This window comes from Argentina anserina, chromosome 7 (genome assembly GCF_933775445.1).
Source record: "Argentina anserina chromosome 7, drPotAnse1.1, whole genome shotgun sequence".
In the NCBI taxonomy this organism is placed as follows: domain Eukaryota; kingdom Viridiplantae; phylum Streptophyta; class Magnoliopsida; order Rosales; family Rosaceae; genus Argentina; species Argentina anserina.
Window position 1 is genome coordinate 7236378 of NC_065878.1, and position 16507 is coordinate 7252884.

General features: G+C 38.7%; 1 protein-coding gene and 1 pseudogene across 1 annotated transcript; both read left to right on the forward strand.

The window, feature by feature from the left end:
• Positions 1-6186: 6186 nt before the first annotated feature.
• On the forward strand, positions 6187-8265 carry LOC126803486 (tabersonine-19-hydroxy-O-acetyltransferase-like). Its single transcript, XM_050531288.1, has 2 exons — positions 6187-7495; positions 8210-8265. Exons 1-2 carry the CDS (start codon positions 6187-6189, stop codon positions 8263-8265), a joined length of 1365 nt encoding a protein of 454 aa, XP_050387245.1.
• A 274-nt stretch (positions 8266-8539) lies between these two features.
• On the forward strand, positions 8540-9825 carry LOC126803487 (BAHD acyltransferase At5g47980-like; annotated as a pseudogene).
• The last annotated feature ends 6682 nt before the right edge of the window (positions 9826-16507 follow it).

A 16507-nucleotide genomic window follows, 5' to 3' on the forward strand; every position in this document is an offset into this window, starting at 1 on the left:
TAAGAGTGGTTGGTACCGTTGGAAAGATCTCTCTCCCCTCTTTCATTTGATACCTAACCACTCCGAACCGACCACCATACAAGGCGCAACAACCCTCGCAAGGGGGAAATAATTCCGGTAAAATCGGAGCCAAGCTTCCCTAATTCTAGTTATTCTCTTCACTTTGGCATACTTATACCGATCTCATTTGAATTTTAATATCATTTCGCATATTTAGACATTTGCTCTCGGCATGTCACACCCGCTGTCACACTACCTGTCACACCTGCTGTCACACTACCTGTCACACATGCTGTCACACTACTTGTCACACTATCTCTCACACTCGTTATCACACATGTTGTTACACTACCTATCACCTTCGCTATCACACTACCTATCACACGTCGCAGGAGCTCGAAGTCACGACGGCGAGCCCTCCCTCTTCCTCCTCAACGCGATTACACCTGCGGTGAGGCTCAAATCGAGCTGAAATGTCGTCGACCTCCTCTCCTCGATCCGAGACATTGCGGTGGCGATTGCAGCGGTCTCCGGCCGGTTCTGGATAAGCTGAAGGTACAGAGATCACTCCTCCTCCTACTTTTCGATTTTCATGGTGATTGGATGAGTTTGGCCGGAAGTGGTGGTGGGGCGCGTGTCGCCGTCTGTGGTGGCGCGTGATGGTAGAGAGAGCAAGAAATTTATGTTTTCAGGAAAAGAGAGGGTCAGAGGGATATAGCCATGGCCCCCGTGTCGCAAAATTCTAACATCGAGGAAACAACTGCCAACCCCACGACCCAACAAAAAGGGCCAACCCATCACTAGGCCCGTACTGTTTACTACTGTAGCTACACTGTTGAAATTGCCACCGGCGTATAATATAGTAAATGTTAATACACACTACTGAATTACTAACCGATCTTCTTCCTCTGAGTCTGAAATACTTTACAGTATCTCTATCATTCGACCAATTATCGATCCATTGGATCCCATATGTATGGTTAGATTTTGACGATCTGCTCTTGCATATATGTTCTTTCTTAAATTATTCTATATTCTATTTTTAAATAGATCTACAGTTATTTGACACGAGCAGGGGACATTTTGTCTCATTTCTAGGGTTTAATAGAAGTTGGGTTTTGGAACATCACCTTGTTTTAAATTCTAGTTTTTTTGTTAATTGTCTGCTCTGTCTCTGCTTCCAATCATAATCCTTCACTCTCTGTGTTATCAGCTTTGTTGTCTCTAGGCTAGGCTGCGCGCTCTTTTCAACTAGAACTACAGGATTTATACACATACCTTCATATATTAATATAATTAGATATAGAGTTCAAGCGCCAACAGATTTGAGACAAGTTAAATCTAAACTCTAATTTTAAGTTTATTCTCATGCATTCAACAACTTAATATATAGTTCTGATCAAATTCATTCTGCCTCATTCCAAATAACCAGTTACATATCGATCAGTCTTTTTAATCCCTTGTCTCTGCCTAGCTTACTCTTCACAAGACTAGCTTGTCATAAGCTCTGGGTTTCAAATTCGGGGAGAACCTTTTATGAGTGCATCCTATGGTGCTTTGATTTCCTTTTTCTAGTCATGTACTCTGGAATATGTAGAAGCAAGCCGCTTTGTCTTAAAGCTTGGGGAGATCAAATCTTGCCTTAAAATTTCTACTCAACTATGTTGAACGGACACTGACACAACGACATGACACGGCGCGACACGACGACACGAAAAATCTTTAAAATCCATAATCTGATCTGACACGATAAATAAATAATTATTATGTACATTTTTTATACATAAAATATTTAATAATACTACTATAGAGTTCAAAATCCATCCAAACCAAGGTCATGCTCCATATATACATATTCTTCATATATAAACCAGATCACAATATTCATTCGTACCATTTCACAACAGACTAGGATTCTTCCAACCACTCAAACCAGATTACTATTACCCCAATAACCCCATACATGCATAATCCTCTTCACCAACCCATACATACATAGTCCTCTTCACTAATTTCAGATAGAAGTACACTGACCCCCAATAGAAGATTCAATATCATAACCCAATTTATTTAAAATCACTTTTGCAGTAGCACCTAATAGCATGAATTAGGGAAAAGCATGAGATTGGGATAGATGGTGTGCATCGGCAGAGAGAGAGAGAGAGGCAGATGCAGAGGCGTGCGAGTAGAGAAAACAGAGAAGAGAAGCGGGAAGAGAAAAAAGACGCAGATCTATTCATGTTTTAGGTTTTTGTCTTCTTCTTTTTCTGATAAAAATGTGACGTGGCGTATCCAAAGATGATGTGGCGTGTCGGTCAAAGTATATGAAAAATCAACAATTTACGATACCCGATATGGCGTGTCGGATATGTAATTTTGTCATATCGCCGTGTCGGAACATGTCGGACAAGCCGACAAGCCGAGACTCCAACATTTGCTGTGTCTGTGCAACATAGCTATTCAACAATGTTAATAAAATAACAATAAAATTAAATTGAATGAGCTACGTATGTACAGTAGACGAACACATAATGATAATTATATATGAATATGTGCTTAATTCACATAAAAATTACCACGTACTCCAAATCGTACAATCAAATGAAGACTTTCTATAACTAATTACTTGTCACGTCTACCTGCAGTTGTCAAGAAATTGTCTCAGAAACTGTACGTAGAACATTCTTAAAAAGATGGTGTCTTTTTTCCAGATTATACAAAGAAAAGGATAACAAAAACTACAAACTAAAACCCTACCACAACTTATAGAATAGTCATCTAAGTGAATAACTCGAGCAACATTAGGAGGAAAGATTGAAATCCAGCTTCCATCATCAGCTAGCATCAAAATTGACTGCACTCCAAATATACTTGCACTCAAATTTCTGAAACTTGAAATCAAAGTTATAGAACCTATTGAATTAAATCAATTTAACATCAAAAATCTGCATCAACAACTTCGAAATCATCATCAATGTTTTTCTTCTTGGCATCTTCAAGCTGCTTCATTAGTTCGGCGTTCATACAACAACAGTCTTTCTTTTTCACTCTCCCAATTCTACAATGAAGGGAGATAAAGTAAGATCTTAATTCATAGTTTCAACTTTCAAGCACATATATATTTGATGGATTCAAATTGCAAATAACAGTAACAATGGATTTGAATATGGCTGATCTGGAAATTATAAATTTATTTATACATACTGATCGATGTACCATTGTTTTCTTGCAACAACATCTAACCAATTTATCTACACTCTATACGAACAATATTTGACTTATAAAGTTATTAATTACTTGCATATGATATTGTGTGCTTATAAGTTAGTTTATTTTTTATTTTTAAATGATTTGGCATATCGGGGTCATACCCCTTTACAAGCCATTCATTCCGAGTGTTTGACGGCCTCCGTAGAGGGGTTGACTCTCCCAGCGCATGGTGTTTCATCCACAAGGTTTCGAACTCGAGACCTTACTTAAGTCACAACAGCCCGCTACTACTACTGCATACATCCGCTGGTGCCTATTAGTTAGTTTATGGTAACAATTAACCATTATTCAATTAATAAAAAAAACCTAAGAAAAATCTTTTGAGTCATGGATATATAAGCGAAAACCATTTCAATTCGGCCTCACTATTTCCAAGTGCTTCTGTCACAGCCCCAAAATTTCGAATGATAAAAATTCGAATTTGAAGCTATGAAAACTCTAAAACAATCTCAAATAGATTGAAATCATCTTATAATAACAGTGTATCGAAACTGAGTCCACAGCACGACTCAGTCGACTTGAATAATACATAACCAGTTTATACCTCAGTATTAACTGATGAAAATGTAAAATTCACTCAATCCTCACCACAAACAGAAGAAAGAAATCTTTAGAATAAGCCCTCTGAATATGCTAATCTCCACATGCAGAACTATCCCATACACCATCGAATTGGTGTACCGGGATTGTAAACACAAAACCGGTAATATTTTCAGCCCGTATGAGTAAACCAACAGTATAACATACAAATGAAATATGACAAATAACATTCAAAGACAAACGTACTCATGTGACACTAGGCAACCCATCTGTTACCCAAAATCATTTAAAAACATGGGTACTCATGAGACCTAGGCAACCCATATGTTACCCCTCGTGCAGTACACCGACAGACACTGGGCAACCCATCTGGTTACCCAAAATCATTTAAAACATGGGTACTCATGAGACCCAGGTACCCATCTATTACCCCTCATGTAGTACACCGACAGACACTGGGCAACCCATATGTTACCCAATATCACTCAAAACATGGGTGCTCATGAGACCCAGACAACCCATCTGTTACCTCTCATGCAGTACACCGACAGACAGACTAGAGCTCTAACTGAATCGTAACCGACACCCGGCCAAGACTTGGTTCCGATTACTGCCAACAACGTTCGATGACCAGAAAACATTTTAACAAGACTCAATGTATAAACCACGTACAATATAACAATCAACACATGTTTATGTACTACAACCAAGCGACTCTTGTACAACAATAAAAATATCGTCACCACAATATAATCTCATTTTGAAATAAGAACCGTAACATTATATAATATAGCAACCCATATATATGTATCGTATTTACCATTTTTGTACACATACACAACTCACTATATTATATAGATGTCACAGTTCACTTTTTTTAAGAAATTATAAATATGAGTCACCGCCAATGGTAGACTTATCATAGTGAGATTTACTCATATTCACCATAGTCCATAATCACTAAAACATTTTCAAATTATTTATTAAAATAGCGTTTCACTTACCCATGAACCATAGATGATTAAGTTCACGTAATTTAAACCAAAACATATTTTTTAGAATAATTTTTATAAGCTAGTGATGCAATGACTATGTTAACAACTTAAACTAAAATCAATAACTATAACACTACTTCGATCATGATGATCATTGTGAGGTTTACTCACCTTATTTCCTGCGTGGAACTTCCACGACAACGAGAGCGATTCCCTCACTCGTTTCGTCGGTCAACTAATATCATGATAAAGTGCTTAGAAAACGATACGTAAAATCTCAGGTGACGATTCATTACAGTTGAACAATGTTAACGAAACACTGTTCACAAAGCTATGTTTACAAAACACTGTTCACTATTCAAGTGGAACAGCCGTATTGTTTCTTCATTTCTAGGCTTCAAACAGATCGAATCTCTCCCGGAAACTAACCCAGATCAGTAGGGGACGAAAAGACGGTTCCAACGCCACCAATGTCACTCAATTCCGTCACCGGATGACAGAGATATGGCCGGAAAAAGATTCGGCAACAAATAGGGAAAATCGCGTGAAAAGTACCCGATCTCGGGTGAACAGTACCCGAGCTGATTTTTAGAAAAAAAACTGATTTTCTGATTTTTAATCTCCTCTATTTCCTTTTATACTCATCCCAAAATCGGAAACCAAACTTCCGTTGCTAACAAGTTTCACATACGACATCCGATTAAAGCGTGCCATGCGTGTACAAACTCGTATTGACGAACTCTACGACTTTCATGAATGAAGTAGTCTGAGATTCCTAACGGATAAAAAGTCAACTTTTCACCCCTCACGGTAACGTTTCTGAGTATAAACCGCTCGAACACTTTTGTTTTCTCCCTCGTACTATATAATCGGATCATCACCAATTTAAATATCTCCGAACAATAATTAGAAAATAATTATAAATTTCCGGGATATTATAGCTTCCTTAAGATCTTCCACTTGAACTTCACTTTGTGTTCCACATTACTTCTCATATGTTTATAACTTTTTCATGTTTAATGTTCTGCTTATATTTTGGATCAGTTCTACTTTGAAGCTGTAATTACTAATTATGCATCTTTTGCAACTTGTTTGTTATATTCATTTTCTCTATTACTGTCTTCTAGCTTCCAAACTTTGATTCCAATCAATGATCAGACAATAATTGTTAACAAAAAAAATTTGATACCATCCTAATGATCCAATTGTCTCATTGTCCGTTTCCAACTATCCAATTCTCATTATGTATCTTTGTTAATGCTGCATCAACATTATATAGTTTTCAAGGGTTGTCACTGCTCTACTAGTTGCGTGGTGAGTCTGCGGCTTTATATGGAGTATTCTTCGTTATGGAACTCATCTAGCTAGTAGAGTTAGCAAGATGGGTTCAGAGGTGAAGGTTAAAGTTGTTCACAAAGAAACAATTAGACCATCCTCTCCAACTCCTCACCACCTTCGATTTTTCAGCCTGTCAATTTTTTATCAGCTTTCCCTTCCACTTTATGTCCCACTACTTCTGTTTGATCCCAACAATGATGATCACCAGCATTCTTTTGTTGTTCAAAGAACTAAGCTTCTGAAAAGTTCACTATCCGAATCTCTCACCCGCTTCTACCACTTTGCAGGAAGAGTTTTAGATAATGCTTCAGTCTGTTGTAATGACCAAGGAGTTATGTTTCTTGAAGCTAAGGTCATATGTACCATATCAAGGGTTTTGATCACACCTAATCCTGAGTTGCTGAAAAACTTGATTCCTTCAGGAGCTACAAAACGAGACACAGGCTATGATCTTCTACTAGTCCAGATCAACTTCTTCGAATGTGGTGGACTCGCAATAGGATTCAATGACTCACATAAGATCATTGATGCCTGCACACTCAGCAAATTCGTTGACAGTTGGGCGGCTAATACCATTGGACTGAATACCGGTGATGATGGAGTGATGTGCATTCATCAACTTCACAATGTTGCAACAGCTTCTGTTTTCCCACCACTGGATTTCTTCAGCATACCGCCACCCATTTTGGAGTTTCCTCTTGCAATGTGTACGACAAGGAGATTTTTGTTTGAGTCCTCAAAGATTGCACGTCTCAAGTCTCAAGCTGTCAGTGCTTTAGTGAAAAATCCTACCCGAGTTGAAGTCGTATCAGCATTGATATGGAAATGTGCAATGCAAACATCAAGAGCAAACACGGATGGTAGAAGACTTCCATCAGCATGGTGTAAAAAAGTGAACATGCGGAAAGTATTGGCGCACCCTTCTGCAGAAAACTTAATAGGTAATCTTTTAGGGTGTTTTGTAGCAAAATCAACAGGAGCTGAAAGTGATGATATTCAAGGCCTAGTTGCAGAAATGAGGAAGGAGTTAGATGACTTTAAGGAAAGCTATAGTACTAATGATGTCGGCGTGGATGATATGTGTGAGCTCTTAGCAAAGTTTGGGGAGCTGATGCATAAGGATGATATAGAGATTTATAATCCCACTAGCTGGTGCAGGTTACCATTCTATGAAGCTAATTTTGGATGGGGAAAGTCACTGATGAGTATTCCTGCTACTGAAGAATTCAAGAATTTAATTTTATTAACAGATACGAGTGATGGAGATGGCATAGAAGCACGCTTGACTTTGAAAGTAGAAGACATGGCCATATTTGAAAACAATGAGGAGTTGCTGGCATATGCATGCTTCTGTAAATCCCTCTATAATTTAGTTAGTACCTTAAACAAACAAAACCTCCTGTATTTGTTTCATGACGTTTTAATACCAGCCGTCTCTGTTTCAACTCTGTTTCTCAGTATGATCGAGCTTCAAAAAAAAAAATGAACACTACGAGGCAATTTCCGATTCAATAATAAGTGCATAGAACATCATCTCTGAATCATATGGTCAAGTTCAGACATTCTAGTCTTTGCAGCTTTGCTTTGTATTAGACCATGTTTCACTGTTAAGGAACTAACTCTGAGTAAGTATATGAGAGCAAAGCAGAGCTGCTCTGTAAATACAGGTGTCACTATCAATAACAAAAAAAACATGGCCTTATATGTAGAGTTTATTTGTTAGATAACTAGCTAGTTTATTTGTTATCTTCATGTATTAGATCTTTGTCTTAGACTCTTAGTACATTGGAACTGTAGTAAAAAAAATTGCCAAATATATGTAGAGTTTCCATTTGAATTGAGGTCTATTGTTTTGAACATAAGCACAAATTGATTGCTAGTTACAGAGAGGATGTTCTTTCAAAAAGAGGGTGTGCGACTTTTGGCTGTGTAAAAGCTGTCATTGTTATTATTGAGGCTTCTTCCAAATGTTCAACACCATTAGGCATCTGTCATACGACTTGCAGAAAAAGTAAGTACGGAGAAGTTGTGATCTTTAAGATGCTAAGATTTCTATCTCTTATCAGATCATTTTGGTATTAGTAGTCAGGCACTCAAGCACGGAAGTCATGTTTGTCGTTAGATGATAGTATAATTAATAGTTCAGAAAGCTAATGATATGAAAGTATGATAATACATTGTTTACCGATCAACGTGAGAGGCATAATAAATCAACATCTATATCTGATAGCTAATTAATTATAATACAACAGACATGTAAGAAGAAACTGACCAGAAGAGGGGTGCTATATATATTTAAGCATTAGCAGAACGTTGCGGGGACTATGAGAAGAAAGTAACAGATAGAGGGTGTTATATGTTACATCTCTCTGCTGCGTTTGTGTGAATCTGATATGATGAAGTTTGAGGTAATCAAGAGTGAAACAATCAAGCCATCTTCTCCAATCCCCCATTATCTCAAACACTACAAGCTTTCCCTTCTACACCAACTTGCTCCTGTTGCTTATGAGCCCTTGGTTCTCTTCTATCCCTACAATGATCGTGATGCTACGCTTACACCTGGAAAGAGATCACTCTGGATGAACAAGTCACTATCGGAAACTCTGACTCGTTTCTACCTTTTTGCTGGGAGAATCAAAGGAAATGTCTCAATCGAATGCCACGATAATGGTATTGACTAGGTGGAAGCTCGTGTCCATGGCCTTCTCTCCTCCCTTTTAGCAAACCCTAATGCCGAGACGCTGAGGCACCGCCTTCCGGTAAAGATTGAGTCCCCTCTTGCAGGGAGCGGGCCTCTGCTTCTTGTTCAGGAGAGCTTCTTTGATTGTGGTGGATTGGTAATTGGTGTGTGCATGTCACGTAAGTTAGGTGATGGCGTGATGCAGCCTCGCTCAGCACATTCATTATGTCATGGGCTGCTAGTGCTCTTGGATTTAGTCAAGCTCCGCTTCCTGATTTCAACGCCTCATTTCGGTTCCCACCAATGGATGGTTCCTCTGCCAACAACGTACTCTACTGTGGATCATATCATCAAGAAGCAGATGAATGGTTGTGTAACAAAGAGGTTTGTGCTTGATGCATAAAAAATTGGTGCCCTTCGGACTAGAGCAGCCAGTGCAAATTTGAAACAGCCAACGAATTGGGAAGCGGTCACAGCTCTCATTTGGAGATATAAGTGCAGTGGCTACAGCCTCAAGATCAAGCTCGATCACTTCACAAGTCTCCTCCTAAGCTCTCTGTGTCATCCCTATCTGTTGACATTCGCAAAAGGGTCGTGCCTCCTTTGTCAGATGACTCTATAGGAAACCTTGTCGGATGCTTTGCTGCGCAGGCAAATGAGAGTGAGCTCGAGCTGCATGGCTTGGTTGCTCAACTAAGAAAAGGGCTCAAAGAGGTGACTAACACTTGTGCCCAAAGACTAATAGGAAGTCAAGGATCTCGGGTGGTTATCGAATCTGCTTTCACAGAGGCAGATGATTTCATCCAAAGAGATGGCATTATGAACTTACATGTCTGCACAGGTTTGTGCGATAATAAGGTTTTGTACGAGGTGAATTTTGGTTGGGAAAGACCAGTTTGGGTGACCAATAAAACGATTTCAGAATATAATTTTATTTTTCTCCTTTCCATCCTTCCGACGTTGCGACATTGCATTTTGTGGCCCAATGTCAACCTCTTATAAATTATTAAATTACAATCTGTGCGGGCTGAACTGGCCAAGAGTGAGCAGCAGAGTCGTATAACCCAGAAGAAGTAAATCAGTATCTTGCGCATTTGAACTGGATGGCTTTCTCGTCCGGCGCGTTTAACCGAAGTGCTTACCAAAATACCTTCGCCGGCGACGCCCTGCAACAGCAGAACGACGTCGTTCGGTACATGGGAAGCTTGGTTTGGGTATGCACACCAGATGTTCGACAGAATGCCTCAAGCAAAAATGGACCCAGTCTGACTATACTTCGGTGAGTGCTTTCTGTTTCTATAACCGAATCGCTTACTTCCTTTTTTTCTTCCTTTTTTTTTAAACCGTATTAACCATTAACCAACAAACACACACACACACACAGACTACTTGAGAAACCCAATAACCCATTCACCGACTCTTAGCCCTTCTTGATTCCTTTATTGCCAATTCTAAAGATTCTTGTTCTCTGATCACACACTCTCCGTTCTTGCATCAATGGCCAACCTGAAAGTTGCAACCTTTCCACATACCTCTCAGTATTTCCTATGCCAATTCTGCTTGGAAAACGAGAAACGAACCCACATCTCTCTCTCTCTCTCTCTCTCTCTCTCTCTCTCTCTCATATACAACCCACATTGTGATAGGGATTTCTGGGTTCATGGTTTGACGTTTGTTTGTGTTAACATCTTATTGAAATTGGTTTGACGTATCGCAAAACTCAAATGTAGATTCTTGGTAGTATCAAACCATATTGGTTTGGGCTTTGAAGTTTGGAACCTTTAATTTTTACATCAAATTATGTTGGACCTTGAAAATTGTGAGTTTAGTCTTGGATTCTGGAGGCCCTTAATTTTATCTTTTGTTTTGGGCCTTGATATTTTATTGTGTTCTTTAGCTGTGCATCTATGCCATGCAGCATAGGCTGGAGTCCTGACTCATTTTGCTCGTTTTACTGAATTATTGAGTTCTGCAATTAATTTGGCATAACTTTCATCTTCAATTGGAGTGTTGCTTGCATTTGTACACACACTCTTGTTACAGGGTTGTGCAGTCATTTTTATATCCAATTTTTTTTTTCAGTAAACATGTTCAACCCTGCATGCCCGAACCTCACCTCTTACTATGCTTGTTGTGTTGTGTTTTTTTTTTTTGTAGAATATGCATTATATTTGATGTATCTTGCCTCTGTAATCAGAGTCTTGATTGCACTTAGTTGGGTTATTAATTCATTTCAATATGCACCCTGGTGTAACCAAAATTTTGTTTTAACTTTTAACTTGACCCTGCATTCCAGAACCTTACCACTCTCTATACTCTTTGTGTTTGTTTGCAGGATGGAGTGTACACTGGGAGGTGTATCTTCAAAGATGTGTAAGAAATTATATCCCTCTTTATTGCTGTGTGATTGATTTGTTAGAACTTCAGCAAGAAGCATATGCAGAAGTTATGCATTATAAAACATCACTACAATAATAAGTACAGAACAAACCTTATTTTCTCTATGGATTAATTTTGTTTAAAAATACAGTGTGAATGTCCTTCCTGAAGAGCAGCAAGTTGATGGTATCCGTCAAGTGATCCATTGTGTTCGCTGCGATGTGGAATTAGGGTCCAAATATGTATGTTTTTTGTGAAGCATTTTGTAATGTTTATATTATTTTAGTGAAGAATTCTACCTGAAATTGTTTGATATTAGTTAAATTAGGATAACTGAAATTTTTTCAGGTTCAACTGCCTCCAGATTATGCGTATCGTAGAGGGTCCTTTTACCTTATAACAATGTAAGTTGAAGTCCAAAACATATATAATTGTGCATATACTATACTCTGTAATTATGTGTATAAAAACAAGTTGGTGTCCTTTTACCATTAACCTTATAGGATTGATTGCCATTTATTATTATATACAAGAACAATGTTTCGTATTAGGATGGAGAGAATGTACGAAATGCAGAAGCAGGACTACCAGCTGTGCTTGCTGGGGCAGATGATGAAGGTGAGGATAATGTCGACGCGCCTCCTGGTGCCTGGTATTATGGTTGAAGCTTCAGGTTCATGATGAACCACATTGCACCTGTGCTTCAGTGCATAAACTGTATGGTGCTCTGCGTTGCTCATATGTGTAATTTGGTATATAGTTGAGAGTTAATTTGGTTCAAATTGAACTACATACAGCTAGGCCTCTATGGTGGGATCTTATGGTGTGTGCTTGCCATGCTGCTGATAACATGTAAATTTTGTTAGTACAGTGGTAATTGAACCACATACTAGCATTGCCCCCTTCCCCCTCCCTCTTTAATTAACTGTGTTGAAAATTACAGTGAAGGGAACAATTTGTTTGGAAACTGTTAATTGTAATGAGAAAAATACATTGCTTTACCTATATTCTTAGGCTGCCTTGTACAGTAACATGCATAATGTTTTTTTTTTTTCCTGTTGATCTACTTGCAAAACGTGATACAGTAAATTGGTTTTTCAAAGGATCATGCATAATGTTTTCTGATGATCACACTGGCCCTAAGGGAAACTATCATGGATAAGCCAGATAAACAAGCCATCCTTTTTTCCGACCATATATACTCCCAGATAATGGACCATTATGGATTTATGGTAAAGAGATGACATGCCTAGAAGGCAAAATTAATGCAATGACCACATAGTACACACATTGTTTTTCACTTCTCTCTATAAAACTGATCACATGGATTAGGAACGATCCAAAGGAGAGGTGAATTATATGGAATACGCTAGAGGTGGGCATAAATAACGGCAATCCCGATCCCGTCCCGAAATTCATAGGGACGGGACGAGACGGAGGTCTAAAAACGTTTGTCCCGTCCCGATCCCGTCCTGTTTCATAATAGTGGGATGAGACGTGTGATGAATAATTTATATCCCGCTTCGTCCCGTCATGTCCCACCTTTAATAAAAAGTTAAAAATTCTTATATATTTGTATTAAAATGAAACTAATTTATGTTCTTAATAACTCCAAAATTATATCAACTCAAATAGTAATGGTAAATTATAATATTTTGAACATAATATGTATTTTTTTGTTAAAATTTCATTATTGAATGTTAGTTTGTTAATGAAAAAGTAAAAATATAGGTTTTTATTTAACTTCATAGGAAGGTGGGATTTGTTCCGTCTCGTCTCGATCCCGTCCCGTCCCGACCGGAATTAATCCCGAGTGTGATGTATTCTTAAAAATCCTTATCCCGTCCTGATCCCGTCCCGATTCAAAAGAGTGGGATGAGACATGGGATAAGCCACGTCCCGTCCCGTGCCCACCCCTAGAATACGCCTTTGCACTTGGGTTGTAAAAATAGACTTGTAACCTTTACTTTCCAAATTGTACGCTTCTACTTCTGAATACATATCGGGAAAACGTTTTATTTCTTTCGCGAAATAAATTGAGTTCTCTTCCAGTTCTGGAAAATCCAGGGTGGATGATGACATTGATGCTGATTCGTAGCTCAAAACCAAAGCCAACTCTTGCAGACACTCCACCTTCGAACATTGCACCTTGTTGTCAGCAGTGAAGTTTAATTTGTGGATATCGTAATAGAATTGACGACGGGAAGTCGGCTTCTTGAGTTTCTCCACAAACAAAAGCTCACTTTGTGATTCCACCAGATAACGTCCATAAATACGTTGTTCTTCCCTCTCCGGAGGTTGGAAATCCATAGATTTGATGGGATAGGTTGCCCCGAAATCCCAAACTGAAATTGATTTTGAGTCTAACGACATTCCATATTGAAGGCTGTTATGGAAAATAATCCTATCGATTCCTCCAACTACACCATCCAAGTCGGTCCAAGTATTGTTTCCATCACCACCATGCTTATGGAATGCTCTTTTTATATCTGCTTTATTTCCATAAATTACCACAACGTAAAAGGTGTTCTTGCAAGAGGGGTCCGAGGACAAGAAAACTCTCAGAATCAACGTAAACCCTAGAGATAGGAGCATAATTCTAACCCTAGAGATGGGGTTAAAAGGTGTACCCTGCATGCATCAGAGTCCCACATCACCACCCACCCGTATGAGGAACCCAACAGACGCCTTTCATGTTCACTGAAGCCTTCAAAGAGGTTTGTCAAGGTAGAAACCTTTTTCTCTGAGAGGCTAAAGAAGCGTTCACCATCACCGTCACTACGTTCTTGAGGGAGCATGAGCCATGGAGTTTGATGCACCAAGGGTTCGTATACCGGGCTAGAGATATATGAGTTTGCAGCCGCATACCAGGATGAAGAAACGAGTTTGAAACGAGCGATGTCAACGAGAGCAAGCCTTTTCAAAATCAACTCTAGTAGCTCTAATCCAAGCTCAGACCAGTTACAACCGATGCCTTTATCTACCGCGGCCAACCTATTCGATTGTAGAAGGCTGGCACTCAGATAGCTCTCTGTTAATTACTAGCTCCTTTAGGTGATATCGTGTCAATACTTCTCCTTTTCGTTTTCCATTCTTGTAAATTCTCGAAAATTAAGAGAATTCTTATCCTACACCATTTAAAAGGTCGTTGTTCGAAGTGGAATTGGTTTTGAGAGTAAGAAACTTGAAAAACGATTAAGTTGCCTAGGCTCAAGAGTTTACTTTTTACTTGTTGCTCAATTCCAAAAACTTTCTGACGGAAGTTGTAGTGTTCGCCAATACGGGTTCGTAGACACATGGCACACGTAAAACGGATGTCGTATGAAAAAGTTATCAAATCAAAAATGTTGTGGGACATTTTTGAAAAGTGGTATGATTGGAAGCAAAATGGGAAACCCTAAAAAAAGTTCAAAATTTGGATAGAAGGAAAAAGAGCTGCGCAAGCGACCCTTTGCCTCCCTCCACATCGTTGTTTCTCTCCTTTGCCAGAACTCCACCATTCGACCGCAAAAACGAGTGCCGCCAATCCCATTTGACGCACCACCTTGTTCTCTTTCGATTGAGCCACAGCCCAAACCAAGCTAACCACCATGCACAGAGCTGCAATGATGGGAAGGGCTGCTGCTGTCAGAGCCACCCTCTCCGGCGACTCTAGAGCTCGAGACCACTCCCTCCCTACTAGTTTCCTTCCTCTATTCACGATTCTGACCACCTCGAAGCTCGAATCGACCTGCAAGTTTGTGTTCCATGATTCAACCTGGCCACCGTCAAGATCTCGATTGTTTTCCGGCGACTTCCTGGCCGATTTAGATTTGGGTGCAGGTATGAAAAATTTCCATCTTGTTGTGATCTATAAGTTTCGTGTTGGGGTCATGAGGTTTTGAACAACCTTGAGTTGGTGACTTTTGTGGGTGACACGTGGTCCCACGCGCCAATGTCCTTGAGGGTGTTTCTGATTGAGTTTTGAGGTCTAGTTCATGTTTGTGTTCTGTGTGATGTCGTAGCTAGGTGCGTAGAGCTATTACAATTTCATACTAAAGCAATAAGAATTATGGTTAGGGAGAAGTGGAGTTCACTTGATATAGATTTGTCGGAAGCCATGTTTGTGAGCTTAGCGAGATAATTTTGGGTCATGGAGAGCGTATAGGTGAGGTTGGGAAGTTAACAATTATTTAAAGAAGTTTTTAGAGAGAGTTAGATTAGTTAATTTTACGTTGGTTTATATTTTACTAAGTAAAGATTATGTCACTTAGGTGATTGTGGAAGTGAGTGATTGTGCCTCTCCTTGGTATTATAGAAGACGTGGCGGGATTAGAGGTGAGTAAATCTCACTTGTTTTTGTGGTACTAATGTCTTATTTTCACTTATGTGATTCTGTTTTAAAATAATTGTGAGTAAGTTAAAATTATTTCTTTAAATATAAGTAATTTGTGATATTGATATAATATAGTGAGTTATATCTGTGTAATAATGGTAATTGTATTATACACATATACCTTATAATATTATATAATCTTATTGTCTTATTTATATTATGTGGACAATTGTGATATATGTTGATGTGGAGGATAAGACCGGAATGAAAGAAAATGTATTTTCCAGTAAATTGAATTTTGGATGAATCTTTTGTTATAATGTGGAGTCATGTGTGACGATTATTGAGTTTGTTATTGTCTTGATCAAAGTGGTGATTGTCAAAGTGGTTGGTTAGGCATGCATTCCAAACCACGCCTTGGCCAGGTTAGTGGGAAGGATTAACTGGAGCTCTAATTGTGTTGCCAACTATTCATGGGGTAACGACTAAGTTGCTGTAACTCATGAATAATTTATTTGTGTGTTGAGTATCGCTCTATGTTTATGCTGATGGATGTTGGATTTTGAATCGTCTCTTATTTCAAATACCTTAATATCAATGATTTGATTCGTGGTTGAATTATTAATGTGGAACTATGGTTGTTGTTTTTTTACTCACACAAGTTTTCAGAAGCTTACCAAGTTGTTATTTACAATCCTGATGCATCAAATAATGGTGCAGGGGATAGAGCAGCAGATGATACTCAGCCGGCTCAAGAGGAAGCTTGATTTGCGATGACTAGGTGCTGCATAACTTAGATTATTGTTCCTAGTTTGGTGAGTTTCCCGTTTTTCTAAGTTCAACAAATGATCTAGTAAGAAATAATCAATCTGTTGAGAAAATTTGGATTGAATAGAAATTGGCTCTTGGTGGTGTAAGGATATTTTCCCTTTTGACAGGCATGTTGCAAGGGTATTTTTCATTTGATTGAGCATGAATTTGATCTTCTGG